The sequence below is a fragment of the Castanea sativa genome, chromosome 2, assembly GCF_040712315.1.
Source record: "Castanea sativa cultivar Marrone di Chiusa Pesio chromosome 2, ASM4071231v1".
Lineage (NCBI taxonomy): Eukaryota > Viridiplantae > Streptophyta > Magnoliopsida > Fagales > Fagaceae > Castanea > Castanea sativa.
The window spans coordinates 19,793,804-19,815,484 of NC_134014.1; the positions used below are offsets into that span (position 1 = coordinate 19,793,804).

Sequence of the window (21,681 nt, forward strand, 5' to 3'; positions counted from 1 at the left end):
AATATGGAGAAGAGAGTTCGTGGATACAGGTTTATAAAACTGATCTATGTGCAAATACAATTGCTTCGAATTAGAATTCGGATTTTGAGTATTTGAATGTGTATTTGAAGCCTTTAAAGTTTTCCAGGCATGACAAGAAAGTTAAATTTCAAGAAAGATATGCACTACAACAAACTTGAGTTTTTTCAACATTTTTTTTATCTACGATTACTAAAAAATGTTAATAAAACCCCTAAGTTTCTACGGTTGTACTCAACTGTTGATCAAAATAAGGAAATTAACTATACTTTTTTTCCACCTATCAAAAAAAAAAAAAAAAAAAAACTATACTTTTTTCCACAGTTGGCACAACTGTTGAAACAAGTGTCAAAAAAAATTAAATAAAAGTTTTATCCACAGGCTTGATGAATGTAGAAGATAAACTACATCTTTTATCAACGGTTGTCAGTGTTGAAAATTAGAAACACAGAACTTATATAAAGCTACAGAACAAATCAAAGTTTTATAGATAGCTCTAACAATTTCTCATTTTCTCTCTAGTAGCTCAAATCTCTCTCACACAAAACTTAGAAATTTCAAAGCCAATTTCATAGCTCTCAATCATGGAAATTTCGAAGCTCTAGGTCACGGCAATTGCATAGTTATTGGTCTCTCAATGCAGTGGCTCTGTCTCATCGTCACTCATAAAATCGAAGTCGAAGTCTTCTGTCAACTCCTCTACTCCTCGCCTACCTCATCTAATCTCCCCCAATTTCTCTAGGGTTTCAAGCTCAATCGCCACTACGACACGAAAATCATTTTGCCTGATTTGTCTCGATTCTTCAATGGAGGAAAATTCGGTGCGTTTTCATGTTTTGTTTATAAATTGTAATGTTTGGTTCCTGGAAAATTTTAGGGTGAATATTTAAATTCTCCTTCACTTCCTCTCTCTCCCCAAACCCCCCGAGGTTCCCTCTGTGTGTGTGTATGTGTGTGTATGCCTATATATAGGTTTTTGTATCTTTCTTAGATGGCTTTGTGTTTTGTTTCAGAGTCTACTACAATAGATGGTCAAGCTAATAAAGTAAGTTTCTTCTAATTTTTGTTCTTTGTTCCATAACTAATCCTAAGTTTCAATTATTCTTATTATTATTAATTGGAAATCTATAGTGTTCACTTATTTTCTGCCAAATTAGTGATCATAGTAGTTTTTTTTTTTGTTAATTTATAGTGATTGGTTGATATTGGGGTGTGCTTTACGGCTTGTTTTTGTTCCCATCAAATGTGCTTTAATAATGAATTTTGTTAATTTTTATGAAATAATTCTTGAGATTGAATATGTAGAAGGATATTCTTACCATTTAATTATCAGCATAAGTGCCATATATGGTACTGAGCATTGAGAATGAAACTAACTTGCATTTTTTTTTAATTTATACTGACTTGTTTTTTTTATATTAGATACTCTGTTTTTTGTTGGCTGAATCACGAATTCATGTCTCCAATGGCAATGATGGTTGTAGAATGTTTACTTTGTATCTTGAGTTGGATGATGGTTCAAACTGTGAGAGATTTATGATAAGTTTTTGTTTAGAGAACACAGGTGTGATACTTCCCTTGAAAGCTAAATCCTTTTTAGGCACTTTATTAATCCTTGGAAGCTTCATTGCTTATGCAAGAATCTGAAAACCCATTATGAATAGCAGGTTATTGATGACTGACTATCTATTTTGAGTTGTTATTGTACAATCAATGGATGATTTACTTGTTCTTTTTTATTATTATTATAGGGACCCCATTATTCATTCCCTAAGCCCCTAGTAGTTTTCCTATCAACTCTAATTCATCTTATCAAACTTTTAGTTCTTTAGAAAAAATTAGATTTTGTCTTGATTAATTATGTTTGATAAATTTACAGAAACCTCGTCCAAAGGATAGATTTGACTCAAGAACTAATGCAATGAATGATGGAGGTAATGATGCTACTTTGATTGTTTTTAGCTGATGAGATTGAATTTATTAATGTAATTGTTCCAGCAGTTTTTTCACTATTTGTGGGATTGAAAGCTTAAACATGTGAGTTCAAATTACAAGTGCTTGGTAAGTTCATTTGCCTTTTAATTTGTGTTATGTCTCTTTGCCATATTCACATGAAGTGGGTTTTGATGTTGTGATTGCATTGGGTATTAGCTTGTTTTAGTTTTCATTTCTTGAATGTGCGTTGTAGCTGTCAATATATTTAAACACAATTAATAACTCTAGCATAGGTAGTTCTATAAATGGTCTTACCAATACCAAAACCAAAGAATTTGGATAAGAAAAGAAGAACAAGGAGAAAAGCCTTAACAGTTCTCTGTCAGTTTGCCATTTAGCACCTTATTACTTTCTATGTATGTAGAAATGACAAGAAAATTAAATCATAGGTTGATCACTGGGTTAAATTTGTTGATCACTAGGAATTAGAATTTAGAAGAAAGGGGTTTTCAATGGCTTCAGTGTTGAATAGAAGCCTAGCTACTGCTTCTCTTGCTTCACTTCCCTCATCCTCCTCATTTTTATTGAGAAACAGCAATAGGAACAGGGTTTTAAATCTCACAACTGCCTTTGTGCCACAAAATGGTCTCAGAAAGCACTTTTCTTCTTCTGGGTTGAAGTGGAAGTATGAGAGAAGAAACCACCGGTTTGCGCTGCGGTGCGAGGCTACCGCTGTGGCCAAGAAAGAAGCAGCCGACACTTCTGGTGAGAAATTTGAGAACCAAGCCGAGGTCCGTCTCTTTTCCATTTTTCCTTTCAATTTCTTGTATCCTCTTTGCTTGTTTCTTATTGAATAACATATATAGTATAGGGATATCAAAGTTTCAAAAGTAGAGTCTTTTATTCTTACTGCTACAACTCTATCCAATAAATTCCACTTATTTTTTCTTCTTACCAATATAATTGATCTTTTGCACTCAAATTTTGTTTCTTCTTATCCTTCTTTTTAAAAAAATGAAAATGAAAATTTGATTTTCCCCCCTTTTCATTATCATGTTTTGGGCAGTAATTTGCTCACCTAACTTGGGTTTTTTTTTTTTCACTAACGAGATAGAAGATGAAAACTTTGATGAGATCTCCTTTGAACTTTTAAATGGTTGAAAGTTTTGTTTCAGTTTTAGCTAGTTCGCTCTATTTTGATATGGTTTGTAGGACATAGGCAAGATTAAGGCAATCCATGAAAGTTTTTTTTATTTGTATTTCAGCTTTAGATGGAACGGAATTGGGTAAAACTCAGGAACAGAGCTCTTCCTGAGTATAGACAAGGAATTAAAGACTTCCTTGATTTTGAATTTGAGCATAAGACAATGGGGGATAAAAAATTTTGTCCGTGTAAGCAATGCAATAACTACTTTGCAAAGACTAGAGATGATGTTGAGGCTGATTTGCTTAGTATTGTTTGTTTCGGTCATGGATTCCAAGACATTATCGGTAAATCCTTATGATCCAAATGTAACGAACAAAAACTTTACTTAACAAGTTTGCTATTTGTTTCAATTCTAGTGTTTCTTCATTAGCATATGTAATTGTTTGTTTCCTATACTATTACATGGTCTAGAGTCCGATACTATTTAACAGTCATTGATTCTTCAAATCTGTGGATCTAGCGATCAAGATGAAAATTTTCTATATCAGTTGTATTAAGTTTAAATTATTGAATTTAGTTCATTTTCTTTAATTTGCTTTGCACAATACGAGCCTCAATTTTTTATTTTTTATTTTTGACATGCTGGTTGGTGCTCATATCTAAACAGTCTCAGTTTGAAAGACTCGTTTAAGTGGTAGAGCCTGTTTTATGCAGACCATTAAAAAGTTAGAGAGCGCCATTGTTGCTTCTCCGTTAGGCTTAAGTCTCAAAGTGGATGGTGAGCTATTGATTGCAGTTATTCCACCATAAGTAGTCATTCTATTTAATCTCACACCGTCTCTTTCCTTGTCCAATAAGCAATCCATTTGCTGATAATGGCTATTAAAAGTATTTGGCTTAAGACAATTGTGGTTTTGGTTGATACAATATTTTAAGATCTTTTTTTTAATAATGATGCGTAAGTATTTTCCATGATAAAGCTTGTTCAATCTACGCGAATATTGATTGACTTATTTACATTTTTTATGCGCTGCAATAACCAGATTGACAAAAGAGCATATACAGGTAAGCCAATTATTACCCTTCCTGCCATTTATTTATTTGTTTCTTTTTCTTTTACTTTTTCATCTCTACACTATTATGACCACTATATTGTATCTACCAGGCTGTGTAAGGTGGTTACCAATTCTTGTGAAGATGCCAGACAAAGTATAAGAAGGGCTCGCCAGAAGGTATGGCAGCAATTTTTTTCTTCTTTATGTTTAGATTTCAAGAGTATTATTAAACAACGTTTATACTTGCTCCCCCTTCTGTTCAAACATCAAAAAGAATGAGGAATGAGGTTGTTATGGTCATTTGAGCACCATGTTTGTATTACTTTGTGCTTCGGTGGCAGGTTTATATCTTGTTGAATAGCCCATCTCATTTCAAAAATATCAATTCTTCATTCCCTTAGTGTCTTTCATCCTAGAATAATCAAGCACTAGCTAGCCAGAGGTTGGTTTGGTGGAGGGAGTGTAGAATTGGTTGACCTTATTCTTTATTTTCTGATATTAGAACTATATCATACTTGACAGCTCAATTTTTCTCAAGTGTGATTTTGCTATTCCACCGGTTTGTGAAAAATTATTACAATTGAGGTCTAGATGGTTCACATTTATTTATCCGGCACCTCACTTTTAGTGGATGATCTAAAAAATGTCAGTAGACAATGTCTAGCCTCTTAGGTGTCTAGCATGGTGAGCTCATAATAAAAAGTACTGTGGCAAGTATTGAAGTGCAAAACACTATTAGTAGCATTGTGCGGCAACAAGACTAGGAGTGCCATTATAGATAGGGATAATGATTGATTGTATGCATTGTTGTGAAATGGTCCAGTGTTTTTAATGTTTATTGTGCCTAACCAAATTGTTTGTTGGTTTTACAGGCAATGGATACGGCAAAGAAATTATATTCACATGCCCCAAAGGATGATGTAAAAAAAATTGGAGAAGGAAGTGAGTTCTAAGCTAGTTGGAGTTAACATGCAGTAAATTTGGCACTTTTTGCAGGCATCAAAAGAACTTAGTGATTAATGGGATCTCATGCACATTGAAGGGGACCCGGCTATAGATGTCTGGATGGCAAATGTGAGTCAATAAGTTTTTAAAATTTCCAATGAATTGGTTTTGAAGGTTAAAGGTTATAAGAATCTTTTATTTTGAAAGGTAGATGAACAATGTAAATTTAAGAGTGTAAAGGGCAGTAGGCAGAGTAGTTGAGTTGTATTGATTTTTACCATTTGTTTCAGGTTATTAAATTTTGATTAATGTGAAAGAGTGCATCTAAATTTATTTTTTATTTTTAACAAGAAAATACTTATTTCAACGGTTGGGTGCCTGTGGATAAAAGTAATAAGCAAACTTTAATCTACATTTATCTGTATATATTTCAACGGTTATTAACCGTTGATAGATATGTAATACTTTTTCAATGGTTGCATAGGCCGTAGAAAAATGTTCTCGACACGGTTTTTAGTAACGGTTCTCTACGGTCGTTCCAACTGTTGAAAATATTTTTTTCGACGGTTTTTAATACTTTTTTCGATGGTTTCAACCATTGAAAATAGCCAAGTTTCTTGTAGTGATGGAACTACGTAAGGACTTTGATAATGACTAAATGCTGATTATAGCTCTTTATCATTAGACCAAGACACCAATCGGTTTTTGGTATAGGTAGGAATTGAACTCTAGATCTCTTATTCAACTATCAGAGACTTTATCAGTTAAGCTAACTGGAACCCTCAAATTCTTGCAAACCTAACAAACACTAAAGAGAAAAATCAATTCCTTCATGACTAATTGGGGGGTTAGTAACCAGTTAGAAAAGAAGAGAAATCCAAAAGACAAAGTAATAGTCAAAATTAAAATACCTTATAACCCCGCAACCTTGAATCTTTTCTTAAAGGAATTTTTTTTTTCTTTTGTTTTTTCGTGTCTAAGAGAAGGATTAAAGGATTAAAGAAAAAATGGAGAAGTAAAAAAAGAAGCGGATTAGCTTGTTCCCCAAAAAAAATTATTGAACCCTTTGAAGAAGTGTGTAGGATGTTTTGTATGAGTGGGAGATAAAACTAGAGATTGATGTGACTTTCTCCAATGACAAGGATAATCTTATAAATCACCAGGTAGTAGGTTAGAGAATATTCCTTCAAACTAGTTTGAAGAAAAACTTTATTCTCAATTTTCCTATATTGCCACAAGACTATAAATGAACCAAGTTGTTCATACAAACTTGAGCTTGGCTTGATAATAAGCTACTCATGTTTGTTTATTTATAAACAAGCCAAACTTGAGTTTTAGTTCTAGGCCTAATTAATAAATGAGAAAAGTTTAAGTTTTTTTTTTCCTTAATTATTTATAAAATAAAATAAAAAAGCTCATGAGCAATAAGACTCTCTACAAAACAAGTTGAGTTTAATCTCGTTTATGGGCTTCACAAATAAATTCATATCTTACTAAGCCGTAATTAATTGAGAGTTGAAACCACTTGTTCAAACTAAAACTAAAGAACTATTGAGCTTGATATGGTAGTAAGCTAAATGTGATTGGTATGTTGTTTTTGTTTTTGTTTTTGTTTTTTTTGAAAGTTTAAGCATTGGATATTGTACTTGTGTTGGATCTCGAGTTTGAACTCGATTTGACTAATGAATCAAGCTTAACTTAATTTTTTGGGCTTTTTTATGAGCTCGAGTTTGAATGTATGGTTTGAGCTAGAGTCAAATATTACTTTTTTTTTTTTTTTTTATCTTATTTTATAATTTGACAATTAAGGAAGGAGATTTGAATTCTAAATATTTACCAACGAGTTGAATTCTAGATGTCTAGCAGCATTTTACTTTTGTTATTGAGCTTAGCTTGCAAATTTGCTACCCAACAATGCATTAACCAATAGGACTCAAATAGTGTTATCTAGGGTTGTCCACATACTCGAACAACCTGATCCACCTAATTGGACTAATTCAACCCGAAGGCATGTGAGTGACTTTGAATGATTGTGTTGGTTGACCTCGGGCCAATGTAATTTAAAACTCGAAAATTTGAGTCAAGTGGTGAGTTATGAGTTTCGTCACCTGAAAGGTCCAACTCGACCGAAATATAATAGAGCACCATCAAATAAAGTTGTCTTGGGATTTCCTCTTCTGTATCCTCCTCTTAGTTAATGTTTAACACTAAGAGCATTCACAGCAGTGGAGCTAAATAGCTATATTGCTATTTTAGCTCCACTCAAACCCCAAAAACCCACATGCAGCAGTGGAGGCAAAGCTAAAAAATTTTAGCTTTGCGCTACAGTGCTCATGTATCAATACATGAGCACTGTAGCTGAAAGTTATAAAAAAAAAAAATTTTTTATTCGGGCACTGAAGCTACTCTCTCCATTTCCATTTCACTCTCACACTCTGAAGCTCACCCACGCCGACGCCGATCAGCTGAGACCCACGCAAGCTCGCCGCCGATCAGACCCAGGCCGATTCAGCTCCACGCAAGCTTGCCGCCGATCAGACCCACGCCGATTCAGCTCCACGCAAGCTCGCCGCCGATCAGACCCATGCCGATTCAGCTCCACGCAAGCTCGCCGTCGATCAGACCCACGCCGATCAGACCCACGCCGACATTGTCCTCCTCACCGAAGCCCAGTTCTATGATTGATGATTTTTATTTTGTTTATAATTGGTGATTTTGTTTGGTCTGGGTTGAGGAAAAAGATTGGAGATTTCGGTTGGTTTTTTTTTTTTTTTTTGCTGCTGTGGACTGGTGGTGGTGGTGGTGGTGGTGGTTGTTGTGACTGTGGCTGATGGTAAAGGTGGTTGTGGTTGGTTGTATGAATGTTTTTTGAGTTGTGGGATATATTATTTTATTGTAGGAGATATATTATTTTATTGTGATGTTTATATTATTTTATTGTGTTGAAAGCTAAAATAGATGCACTGCTGCAGCATGTTTTGTAAAGTGTATAGGTAAAATAGATAAAGTAACTTTTTGTATAGCTAAATTGCTAAAATTTTAGATCCACTGCTGTGGATGCTCTAAGTTACTATGCGTTTATACCTACAATATGTTTTTTTTTTTTTTTTTGGGGAGAATTCTATATCTAAATGGTTTACCGAAAATGAAAATGAAAACGTAAACTAGTTTTCGTTAGGGGTGGCAATTCGTGTTCGCGTGTCGGGTTCGTGTCGTGTCAAGTCATGAGTATTCGACTACATAGGTCAACACTAACCCGACATGTTTATTAAACGGGTCAAGATTCCTCAACCCTAACACGACCCATTTATTAAACGGGTCAGTCGTGTCGACCTGTTTATCAGATTTTATCAAAATGAAAAATAAAAATTAATGAAAAAAAAAACAAATAAATATTTTTAATATAAAATTCAAAACTAACGAGTAACTGCATCACAAATAATCATTCAAAATTAAAGTATATCCCAATATCACAAATAATCAATAACAATTTGTCAAAGAAAATAAATCACAACAACTAATAAGTTTATATACCTAGAGTTTGAAGGGTATATTGGTAAAATATCATTTAATTAAACGGGTCAGACGGGTCAAACGGGTTCTATGTGCTCAACACTAACCCAACCCATTTATTAAACGGGTTAGTCGTGTCAACCCGAATATGACACGAACCCGTTAAGCCTCAACCCATAACCTGCTAATTTCGTGTCGTGTCGTGTCGGGTTCGCGGGTCGTGTCAAATTTTGCCACCCCTAGTTTTCGTTATAAAGTATCATTATTATTTGAGAAGAAAGTATCGTTATTTTGTGGTCAACTGAAAACAATTTTTGATTGACCCATATTTTTAATTTCACCCAACACTCCTAAATTCGGAAAATGTTTTCAAAAAAAGAAAAAAGAAAAAAGAAAAAGAGGGGTCCACGGAACCTCCCCCCCCCCCCCCAAAAAAAAAAAAAGGGTTATACAAGAGATTGTGTTCTGCTAGTCACAGTTTGCTCCCTCTCCTCTCTCGCTCACGCTCCAGTACTGGTAATCTCTCTCCCTCTCTCTCTCTAATCCCTCTGTAAGCCTCTCTGTCGCTCTCACTCTCATAGATTAGAGCCCTAATTAAAGCTCTCTGACAAGGAGTTCGGATTACTTGTAAATAATATTATGTTGATTTCTTTTGCGAGCTTACTGTTAGTCTGCTTAGTTTGTTATCATATTTTGTTTTACTCTCATTTCGGTTAATCTCCCTTTCTTTCTTTTTTCATATTGTTAGATAAACCTCATCGAGGTTTTTATAATTCTTCTCAAATTAAAAAGAATTATTTAAAGAAACTTTTTTTTTTTTTTTTTTGCAGAGATAAAAGACGTTGCAGTTTTGGACCGTGCATCCCAAACACCAACATGCAGGTAATAACTTTCACCTTGTAATTGCAATTGCTCCTCAATGCCCTTTTTGAGAGCGTGTTCTAATAATAGTCTTGTAAATTTGGGGAAAGAAGAACAACTATGAGTGAGTTTTTGGGGCTGATTTTTATTTATTTATTTATTTATTGTGTCATTATTCGATGATATTTGGTGTTAGCTTAATTTATCTGTTGAGGATTCATAGCTGAACTAAGGCTTTATTGTTTTTGTTGTCGTAGCTTGATTTGTGCGTGTGTTGAATATCATTGGTAGAAGTTTTCATTTTCCTTCGATAATTGATCTGTGCAGGCCAGTGATAGGTTTAACATCAATTCCCAGCTTGAGCATCTCCAAGCTAAGTATGTTGGAACAGGCCATGCTGATTTGAATAGATTGTAAGCCTTCCAATTCTCTCCCTCTCTCTCTCTATCTATCTATCTATATATATATTGGGGTGATGGCAAGTGCCTTCCACCAATGTCGGGGTTCGAGTTTGGGAATCAGTCTCTCTAAAAAAAAAAATGGGGGTGAGGTTGCCTACCAATTGCCTCTCTTAGCTTTGATCCCACAAAATTGGGATTTTTGTGCAATAGATATGACCTTTTATATATTTGTAATGTGCATTTATTTGTCTTTCTTAATTTCATATACATGTATGTTTTGGATGTACAGTGAATGGGCGGTGAACATCCAACGCGATAGCTATGCATCCTACGTTGGGCATTACCCCATACTGGCATACTTTGCTATTGCAGAGAATGAATCAATTGGGAGAGAACGCTACAACTTCATGCAGGTTCTGTCTAACTCGATATCATGTTTTGTTTTTTTCTAGTTGATAGTTTCTGTTTTTTTAGAATTATCTCTATTACCATTTCTAAGTGGTGCTTAAAGCTTTAGTTTTGGTATATTTTCTTGGGTGTGGCATTTTTTCCCATTTTGCATTTGTAAGTTTTCTTGAGTCTTTTGCCAATGAGTTATAGCTCAACTGGCACCTCCTCCACTTATAAGTTCTAGGTGGAGGGTGAGGGCATGGGTTCATGATACCCACACTTAGTCTCTTAATGCATAGGATAGGTTATATGTTGAAAGCTCCAATGTCAATGTCAATGTTTATGTTTGATAGGGGTTATGGAATTATCTTTTTTCCAAAAAGGTTTGGAGGTGGGTATAGAATGGTACATAATGAGTGGTTTTCCTTTTGATGTCATTATTAGATCTTGGATTGAATGTGCCGAGCTCAGTGGTGCGAGCTTGTAACCTGTGCTTGGGCTTAAAGATGATGGAACTGTGGTTTAACTCAGTTTTTAAAAATATATATATCTTGGATTGAATGTCATTAATTTTATTTATTATCAATTTTTTGATTGATAAATTTTTTAACGCGTGTGAATGTCATTGGTTGTATGTCACAAGTATATTGTTTGTGTGACTTGCATTATTATTATTATTATTTTTAATAAGTAAATTTTATTATTCTTAAATTACATACGCACCCAATAGGTCTTGAATCTATGACCTCACCCTCCATTCCATTAGCATGAGGGGAGGAAGTGCCTGTTGAGCATTGGCAACATTCATTACTAGTTTTGAGAGAATCTATGATGGGCATACCCTAGTTATCTATAATAAAACTCCAATGAAGGGTTTATTGCAATTCTTCTTGTAAATGATCTTTTATGGACCTTGATAAAGTTTAAATTGAAAGCTTTCATCTCCTCTTGAGTGGTTCCAAGAAGAAATTTAACTTTTGTCCATTCAGTCTTATAAAGTTTTTTTTCTATGATAATAAGGTTGTGTGGCTGCACTAAGGGCCGCAACGCGATGGTCATTCCACAAGTATAAGTGCTTGTGGGGTGTGGGGAGGGGCAAGAGCTGGGGTTCAAGTCTCCAGGAGGGAGACTCACACACATATAAAAAAGAACTATCTTACCTATCAAAAAAAAATAAGGGTTGTGTGGCTGATTAGGTGTGCTGAGCGATATGAAGTAGTTAGTGGCTCTATGCTTTACAGATTAGGAAGTAAAGGGTTAAGCATAGTAGACAAAACTAAGCAATCCAGAAACATACTCATACAATGAGTATAGTTAACAAGAAAATGATCTTGAATGTCTAGACAAGAAAGATGAATTAGATTTATATGCATTTGTGAGAAGTTTGAGGAAGTACAATCAAGTGCATGAGAGATAATGTGGTGCGGACACCACATCTTATGGGATTGGACATCTTATGTGATTGGTTGTTTAGGCTTTCATATATATATATATATATATATATATATGATGGAAACTGGATCAGGTTTGCTCTGATACCAAGTTGATGTTGAACAATATCAAAAAGGAAGATAAAAGGGAAAAATAAACAAAATGTAAATAGTAGACCTTGGAATCAATGCTTAGGGGTTTGCTTGAAATTAGCACCAAGCAGAAAAACTTAGGAATCAGCACCCAGCAATTGGGAAATCTCCAATATAAAATTCCATGCATCAAAGTATAATTAAAACAAAACCAAATTTGTTTTATCAAAGTATAGATAAAACCACCTGGAGCCTTTTTATAGAGCCTCTAGAAATAAAAGATCATGTCTCATCTACAAAGATATGAAATCTAATCCCTATTTGAACCCGAAAAAAAAAAAAAGTCTTAAATAATCCAATCACATAAGATGTCCAATCCCATAAGATGTGGAGTCTATCCTTCAAAAGTAGTTAAACCCCATTATTAATTGTGGACTATATCCTAATCAGTGAAGTTGACTTCCCAATGTCACCTAGGTACTACTTGATTTCATTGTATCCAGTTGAATTAGTGAAAATTTTCCTACTTTAACGGGTTAGCCTTTGTTTTATATTGAACAGAAAATTGTGGGGATAGACTTATCAAAAAAAAAAAAATTGTGGGGATAGCTAGTGACCCCCTCACTTGAATTCTCGAGTCAAACCCTTTAAATGTCAAGGTGCATAGATATTATTCGTCCCTTTCCTCAGATTTTGGCACTCTTTTTCCTTGGAACTTTGTGTGGCGTTCAAAGATTCCCCTTAGGGTAGCTTTCTTTTCGTGGACTGCTGCCTTAGGAAATATTCCAACTACCGTTTACTTATGGAACAAAGGTGTTACTATTGTGGATTGGTGCTGCATGTGCAAAAGGAATGGGGAGTTGGTGGATCATCTTCTTCTTCATTGTCCCATAGCTTTTGAGTTATGGACCATGGTGTGGAACTTGTTTGGACTTCTATGAATGTCTCTGAACTTCTCTTAGCTTGGCAAGGCCACTTTGGTAAACATAGAAATATTGTCTTCTTGAGGGTAGTGTCACATTGTTCTATGTGGTGCATTTGGCGCGAACGGAAAGCAAGATGTTTTGAGGGAAGTGAATGGTCTATTCTTGAGATTAGATCCCTCCTTTTTCATTCTTTGCTGGACTGGAGTTCTGTTTCTAACTCTCTCCCCTGTTCTTCTCTTTTAGATCTAATTGAGCATTGTAATTTGAGAGTCTGAGTATTGCTACTTAAGTAAACCTCTGGTGTACCTGGGTATTCTTCTTTTTTTTTTTAAATGAATTTTTGTTACTTATCAAAAAAAAAAAACACTTTAAATGTCAAGGATTTAGTCATGTTGCTGCCAAATGCCCCACTAAGGCCCTCCCCATTCACGAACAAAAGAAAGAGAGTGATGAGGACGATATAGAAGTAGTCTATGAACCCAACATTGATTAAATCAATGACAAATGAAGAGTGTGAGGGAGACCTTAAACTTGGTTGCATTCAAATGATACCGCCTCACAACAAACCCTCTTAGAGTAGTCTTGAGTGGGCAAAGAGTGAGAATTCCATTTCCCATGCCATTCAACTTGCACATGAAAGTTCCATCATTATAGGCATGAGTCCATTTGAAGTAAAGTCTAGGAGGCATTTAGGTACTCTCCCATTTTCATGCCATGGTAGAACACTTGGGTCAGTTGAAACATATAAGCATCATGAGGTCAGTAAACAATCTCAAGCAAGTGGTAATGTTTATAAACCGAGACTAATTTAGAATATATAAAATTCCAAGTAGGGGATTATTTCATGATTCCAATTAGGCATGAATGGTTTCCCTACTGAGCCGTTAGGCAACTGCAAGCCTATAGTACTAAACCTCTCAAAGTGTTGAAACAAGTTGGACCAAATGCATATCTTAATGATGTTCCAACTAATTGCAAAAATAGCTCCATCTTTAATGTTGGAAATTTAGTTACTTATAAAGGTTCAACAGTTTATCACCTACCCCACGATCTTGTTAAAACTCCTATACTCATCCGACACCACCAAACATTCCGCCAACTCGAAAAGAAAATATTGATGCTATTTTGGACGACCAGATTATTTCTTGACACAGGACAACTAGAATAATATGGCTGGGAAAACAAGCAATGGGAAAAATAGGGGATAAAACCTAAGAGTCAGCACCAAGCGTGGCTAGAGTTGAAACCGGTTGTAAAACTAAAGAAAAATTTATTATCAATCTCAAAGCTGTCTTACAAAACTGAAAACTATGCTTAAATAGAGAATAAAAAAATACATAAAAAAAACCCTAATTATTAGATGACTAGGCTTGGTAGGTCTTCAAGCCCAATTATTAGCAGGCTTCATCCATAAGGCCATAGGTTGGGACATTTTTTTATTTTTGCCTCAACACCCATAAGTGTGTATAATTGGAGGCCTAAATCTTGTGTTTGCACCAACTCCCCTGAGGTGGAAAGAACTCAACTCTGTCGAGTGTAAATTTGGATAGCTTTGGTAGTACTCAAGCAATTTGGGATTGTTGGTGTAGCTCATGACTCATCTCTAGTAATCCATTTACAATCAGAATCTAGTTGCCCTTGTCAATGAACTAGGAAACGGTGATCTCCTCAATCCTTGGTAGAAACAATATGTTCATCTAAAATAGCATCAGTATGTTCCTTACGTGCATAGGGTAGATTTAAGGGTGCACGGGTAGGGAGAGGGACATCAATAGGATTAGGCAAAGGCTAATTAAAAGGGGTATCAGGGATGACGGTTGGGCCTTTATAGGCAACTAGATCCTCCATATTAAAGTAGAGCTAATGCCATAATCATGGGGAAGGTCAACGAAATATGCATTTGAGCCAACCTGTTTCAATACCTTGAATGGCCTGGCACTACAATCTTGCAATTTCTTAACTATCCCTGAGGGAAACCATTTAGGTCTTATCCGAATCATGACATAATCTCCTACTTGGAGCTCTACCTAACATCGTTGAGTGTCAGCATGAATTTTATATTGAAAATTACTTGCCAAATCAAGAATATGTTGTGCAAAAGCTTATCTAACTCAGAAATTCTAAAATGTGGGGGCATGGGCAAAAGATCTAAAGGCTTAGTAGGTTTATAACCATGCATAACCTTAAGCGGGTGTTTGGTTCGTCGTGATGTGCCCTTGATGTGATGCATGCACATTATGGTAATGTGACATCAAGGTGTTTGGCATTCAATGGGTTATGCCTCATTCTGTTCTTGAGTTATTTGAGGCTTGGCAAGGAAAGTTTGCGCGACATCGTCACATTGATGTTTGGAAATTAGTGCCTTATTGCTTGATTTGGTGCATTTGACGTGAAAGGAATGCTAGAAGCTTTGAGGGATGTGAACGTTCTTTGTTGGAGATTGTCTTTTTTCTTACACACTCTCTTTGAATGGAGTGTGGTTTTTTTTCATTTTTCTTGTTCTTCCTTCTCTATTTTTCTTGACCGTTGTTCTTTTGTTTCTTGATTTGTGCCCCCTTAGTACATCCCCAATGTACTCGGATTGGTAATCTTTCTTTCTTTAATAATATTCTTACGTTATTTATAAATAAAAAAAAGATTTTCTCTAACATTAAGGTAATGTAAGATTACAAAACATATCATATCACCTTAATCTCGTCATCTTCTTAAATAGGTGTGATCTCACATTACTTATGGGTGGGATATATTAATTTATTGAATTGACAAATTTTTTTATTTTTTTTATTTTTTATACAAGATAGAATTTTTACTTTAACTTAATCTAAGTGTATATGTGTGTGAAGCTCCTTCCTGGAGACTTGAACCCCGACTTTTGCCCCCCACACCCCACAAGCACTTGTACTTGTGGAGTGACCACCGCACCAAGGGTGCGCGGTGGTATTGAATTGACAAAATTAGCCATACTAATAAATTGTATTTACAAAATTTCCATGTATATTTTAAAACCCTAATCATAAGCTAGCCCCTCTCTTTCTCATCATATTCAGAACCCTGACCCCCCCCCCCTTTCTCTCTCTCTGCAGTGGGAATCCATGGCCGCCACTAGCCATCATCTCCTCCGTTTTGATTTTCTCTCTCAAACAAACACACACGCTCTCATAGGCATAGCATAAGCTCGAGCTCTTAGATCTTTCTCTCTAAATCAGTGGTTGATTTGTCGTGATCTTGTTCGTACCATTGCCAAAGGAGCTCGTTGTCGTCCTCCTCCTCTTCACCGAAAGGAATCTTTTTGATGCCTGAGTCCGAAATACCGAAATGGGTGGCTGAAGAGAATTTTAGAAATTTTTGTAGATGTATAATCTGTTTGGTTGGTGAGAAAGTTGGGAAAGTGAAACATAAATTTTTTTGATGTTTTGTGATTATTTGTAATTTGTTTGGTTGTTGATAAGGTGCTGAAAGCCTGAAAAATGATTAATTTTATTTATTTTTTGTGGATCTAAAGTTGTTTGGTTGGTGAGAAAGGAAAATAATTTCTTTTTTCTATGGATGAGTTGTTTGGTTAGTAAGAAAGTAGCGAGGAGGTAGAGGAAAATGAAATAGAAATTTGTTTAGTTATTTTGTGACTTTTAATTTTAAAAAAAATTATGTTTAGTTTTGTCAAAAGGATATCTTTGGAAATTTAAAAGTAAAAATTGTAATGATCCAGTGAATGTTAGGAGCCTACCAAACACAATTAAGTTATATTATTGTATGAGATTACATGAATCTAACATCACAATAATGTTACATTACAGTAATGTAACATCATATGAACCAAACGCCCACTAAATGGATTGGCGCCTATAGATCTATTGACAGAGCTATTATATGCAACTTGGTGCAGACACAAGATGTAGAAGACTGCCCAACCAATGCCCCTATGGATGGAGCCTGGTAATAATTGGGCTTGAAGACCTATTAAGCCTACACATTTATGTATTTTGTTATTCTCTATTTGTGCACAATTTTCAGTTTTGTAAGACAGCTTTGAGATTGAAAATAAACTTTTTTTAAGTTTCATGACTGGCGACCACTAAAGCCAAGCTTGGTGCTGATTCCTAGCAACCCTAGGTGTTAATTCCTAGGTTTTATTCCCTATTTTTCCTTTTGCTTATTTTCCCAGAAATATTGTTTTGGTTGCCCTGCGTCATTTGGTATCAAAGCAAACTTTTGGTTCATTTGAAGCAATCCCATAGGTCACAAACAAAACAAAATTCCTCACTGCTGTCATTTTCAATCTGTATTCCTAAGCCAAATAAGAACCACCACAGCCTAAACCCCATCTGCCGTCACCACCTTCAACCACCTTGCCACCACCCGACAAACACCCCCCCCCCCCCCCAAAAAACGAATCGTAGCCTATCAAACGGACTTGATCCACACAAAAGAAAAAAAAAAAAAATCAGCCAATACCCAGTCACTAACTGCTGTAAACTCATTAGACAACCCACACCGCCAGATAGAACCTTCAAGAGGTCAACGTCACTGATAACCATAATTGCTAGCCTTCGACACCACTGCTGGAGACACAGCAGATCCCCATCTCACTGGCGACTTCTAGCTTTGCAGTCCATTGCTGCCATGCCGACAATCCAATCGCTTGGCCAATAACAACATCATTGGCTTTGCATTGCTGCTGTCGCTTTGCTAGTTGCTTGAACTCTCTATCTTGCACAGCACCGCCATCACACCTCTGCTATTACTGGGGCTAAAGCTTTTGTGTGGGTTGTGGCTAATCTACACCATGACATGTAATTGGCTAATCCACATCAACAGACCCCAGCACTAGAGGATCCCAGGCCTGAGACAAATCAGCCAGACACAAGGACCAGTTCATTCCCCTGGAAATCACAGGGGTTGGGTTTTCTCTCTCTGTATTTTTAAAAAACATCTCTGGTTTATATTTATTTACTATGGATTTAAATCTTCAGCATTCTAGGGCTGATAGTTGAACTTGAAAGTGAATTGTACAATTTCATTATAGGAATTTCTCATGATAATTTGAGTTTTGGGGGTTGGTTTCGAAGGGTTAAAAAGGTAGGGGAAATCTTTGTATTTATTAGGGTTTCCACGGATTTGTGGTTTTAAAGAGGCTAGACCTCTTAACTTGAATTTAGGAACTAATAGATCTTAGAAACTTTGACTAATAAACCTGGTTAAAAGGTCAAATATCAAGCCAAATGTGACTCTTGCCACAGTAATATGAGTCCTACAACCAACATCTACCAAATACTAAATGACATAAATTTTCTCTTCTCTATAAACTTAATTGCAAGACCAACAGCTGTGGCCTTTGTTAGTGGTATATCTGTTTTCCAATTGGTTAACAAGGCCCATCAAACTAAGTGCAAGGCAAGAATGTGTAGGTGGTATCAGCTTCTTCAGATCAGGAAATGATTCTCTCTAATATAGTGAGGTTTTAACCAATGCATCATATTTGCCATTTCCTTCAAAATGGAGATTCATTACCTTCCTTTTCCTTTTTTACTTTTGACAAGTGGTTCCTTTTCTCTTTTATATTTATAAAATGATTGTAGTTGAAATGAGAATGTTAAGAAGGATAAGTGGAAATACAAAGAAAGATAGGATTTAATATGAGGGAATTCCCTTTAAAATAGGGATAGTCTCTATTGATGAAAAGATGAGGGAGAGCCGCTTAAGATTGTTTAGTCATGTTAAGAGGAGGGTGACTAAGCACTAGTAAGAAAGAGTGAGTTAATCAAAGTTGAGGGAATGAAAAAAGGTAGAGGAAGGCCAAAACTCACATTAGCAAAAGTAATAAAAAGTCGCTTCAATTAAGGAAGTAATAGAGAGTATGACTTTAGATATAATAGAATGGGAGAAAAGAATACATGTGGCACCCTAACTAATTTGTTAAGGATCCATAGTTAACCTAAAATTTTGGGATTAAGTCTTTGTTGTTGTTTGTTTGGTTCCTTTGAGGTTTCATATGCAGATCATGTGGTCATTACTTATATTCTCTTTCTGAACTTTTTTTGGCTCTTTCTGAACTTCATATGCAGATCATGTGGTCATTACTTATATTCTCTTCTCATATTTCTTAATAGAATCATAGATGATATTTATCAAAAAAATCTAAAGTTTCATCATTGCTTTTGGAAATTGGTTATTATTATACCTTCTATTTTGAATAACCTATTAAATCTGGATTTGCAGTGTCATTTGTAGCCTAGTTGAGAAGCCATATCTTTTATTTGGTTGTGTACTAGTCTCTTATATCTGAATCATTATTGCCTGCTATATGCTATTTCATCAATCATCTGAACAAATTTTGTATTTCCCAATGTATTTGTGTTGAAGTTGTTATCCATTATCATCTTGGCTGAAGGCTGGAGCTGATGATTTGAGTATTTACATTATGCTTATTTGAAAAGATGGATATGTTATAGACATGTCCCTAATTTTCCTTTAGATGATCTGCAATATTTTGGACCAATGATGGTTATTTTGTGGTATTTGTCTAATAAAATGATATTGGATAATGGTGGAGTGATTTTTAAAGCTTATTGATAGATCATCTAATGCCTTTATTTTTTTGGTTGCAGAAAATGCTTTTGCCTTGTGGTCTCCCCCCTGAAAGAGAAGACGATTGAGAATTGCCTTTTGGACTGTAGTCTGGAACATTTCAGTGTCTTTTCAGGCTAAGTTCCCAAATTTGTGATATGCATACGTTTTTGTGTTTGCAGGAATAATTATTGTATTTGAGGCCGATGGATAGAGTACTTGCTTAGACTATAGTCTCTAGCTTGTGTGTCTGGGCTTGTAAGTTATATAACCTTTGCTATAATTGTGAAGCTTATATATATATATATATATATATATATATAAAACTTTTGATGTCTTTATTTTGTTATGGATTTATCTAATTTATAACCTTCACTTTAATTGCAATGAAAGGACCACTTCTCTCCTTGAATGGAAAGAAGCTTGTACTTAAATCACAGTGCTGGACGCATCTAAATTTTCAATGCCTTATGATCACCCCCTTTAAAATGATGCTAAACCTATACCCTGAGTCAAATTATTGTGGAAGAGACCTGATTTGAGTTCATAGCACACCCTCCATAGAAAATTTGCACTGTAATGTATGCACCTATCAGCCGGTGATATAGTTGATGTCATACAGCTGAAAATAGCATAAATCTTAGAAAAATAAATTTAGGGACACCCCCATATTTCACATGTTGAAGTGGTAGTCGACACTTTTTTGCCTATTAAATAGGTCCAAAAGCCAACATTATATTAGTATGAATAGTGTACTTATAACTTGTGCACGCTGAAACCCTAAGGCTAGTTTTGCCTAGTTCACATGGGCACCCACTTGGGCCTGCCTAAATGGCCCAAATTCCAACATGATTGGTATTGCTTACTGTTTCTTCTCTGCATTCATAGTTTCAGATGATTAAAAATCATTTTAGATTGTCAAACCTGTTTCTATGGTACAGGATTTTATCCTTTTCATTAGCTGTATAATTGCCTAGTTTACTGGAAATTCTTTTAAAATTTCCCTTTGCGTGGTTATCATTTGAAAGTGGTGTCAATACCCGGTACATTATTATTGTACTTAAGAGGATTTAAAGATGGCCACCTTGAGTCATTGTCTAGCAAAAATATCATAAACGATTCCTTTCATGTCAAACTAATAAAAATTTATAACAGATTAATACGTTATTACATGGAAAGAACTTTTTTTTTTTTTTTTGATACGACATGGAAAGAACTTGTGTGATCACTAAAGCCCAACCAAAGATTAGCATGGAAAGGCAGAGCCTTGGGCTTGTCCTGTCCAATCTGCAGCTACTAAGGTGCAATTTAAATTATTGTCCATGAGCATGACCAAAGGGGTAATTAAACAGAAGACAAATGGGTCTATGATTGGTCCACATGCCCCAATTTAACAAAGTTTAGGTCAAATCAATTACCAACCATTTCATTTATCTCAAGGTATACTCTACTGAAAGCTACGCTTCATACCGTGAGATGCAAAGCTGCGAACATTACCCACTCGACAAAGTTTCCTTGGATTTTTCTAGCTTATATATTATATATATTTTCAGTCACTATGTGTTTTATGACTTTATTGGAGAACCTCATCATTATTTTTAACCCTTTTTAAGAGAAGAGAAAGATAAAAAGAGACGGTGCACGTTTGTTACAACAATGATAGTGAGAGACAAGAGGTGGCACCTTGATTACCGTTTTCCCCTATTTTTTTAATACAATATCCCTTGTTTCTACTTTTTCAATAACTTAATTATATATATATATATATATGAGGGTGATTTCATTTGCTTTTTTGAAAATTTATTTTCTCGTTTACTTTCAAATTCACATTAAACTAATGAAGAGAATAATTGTCTCTCAGTCCTTTCTCCTGTAGACATTAAAGAGGGTAGAAATTCTTCTCACAAGCATTTATTCAAATCCTCAAAAAGTTCCGTCAGGAATTTACTCCCTCCCTTTCTTCCTTCTTTTATGTTCGCTAGTATTCTACTTAAGTACCTTGCCACCTATGGCCAAGAATTTAAGTCATTTCATAGTGGGGACAAATATGACATGATGGCTTCGATTGAAAAATTTTGAGTTCAAAATCCAATTAGTGTTCTTTTTGATCTTAAGCTTTTCAAATAAGGATGATCGATATAATGTATAATTTTCTCAATTATAACATGAGTTAGCCTCAAGTAATGATATTATGACACACATCTAATCTAGGAACAATGCCATGAGCCTTTGTTTTGAACTAATGATATGAATTTAAAAACATTATTATTTTTTAAATAAAAAATACTTTAAATGATAAGAGCATCGTAAATCAATAGTATTGTTCAAATTTTCTATAAAAAGATTCCCCTATTCCACATGTAAGAAAAAAGAAGAAGAATGATTTTAACTGTTAGAATTTTT

General features: G+C 35.1%; 2 protein-coding genes across 13 annotated transcripts; both read left to right on the top strand.

The window, feature by feature from the left end:
- The first annotated feature begins 396 nt into the window (after positions 1-396).
- Positions 397-5,416, top strand: LOC142623208 (heat shock protein 90-5, chloroplastic-like). 12 transcript variants are annotated; one of them, XR_012842077.1, is made up of 7 exons: positions 401-839; positions 1,032-1,063; positions 1,898-1,952; positions 2,606-2,744; positions 4,144-4,165; positions 4,266-4,332; positions 5,028-5,416. XR_012842077.1 is itself a non-coding variant. In XM_075796606.1 (6 exons), the coding sequence occupies exons 3-5, from the start codon at positions 2,466-2,468 to the stop codon at positions 4,313-4,315; spliced, it is 351 nt and encodes a 116-aa protein (XP_075652721.1). In that variant the 5' UTR covers positions 399-839; positions 1,032-1,063; positions 1,898-2,465; the 3' UTR covers positions 4,316-4,332; positions 5,028-5,416. The 12 variants fall into 12 exon arrangements, 3 of the variants coding, with proteins under 3 accessions (XP_075652721.1, XP_075652720.1, XP_075652719.1); XR_012842076.1 differs by having other exon boundaries at positions 397-839; positions 1,898-3,444; XR_012842074.1 differs by adding an exon at positions 2,020-2,079 and having other exon boundaries at positions 398-839; positions 2,606-4,332.
- A 3,620-nt stretch (positions 5,417-9,036) lies between these two features.
- LOC142623515 (uncharacterized protein At4g14342) lies at positions 9,037-19,623 on the top strand. Its single transcript, XM_075796957.1, has 5 exons — positions 9,037-9,129; positions 9,444-9,495; positions 9,802-9,887; positions 10,165-10,288; positions 19,320-19,623. The coding sequence occupies exons 2-5, from the start codon at positions 9,490-9,492 to the stop codon at positions 19,365-19,367; spliced, it is 264 nt and encodes an 87-aa protein (XP_075653072.1). The 5' UTR covers positions 9,037-9,129; positions 9,444-9,489; the 3' UTR covers positions 19,368-19,623.
- The last annotated feature ends 2,058 nt before the right edge of the window (positions 19,624-21,681 follow it).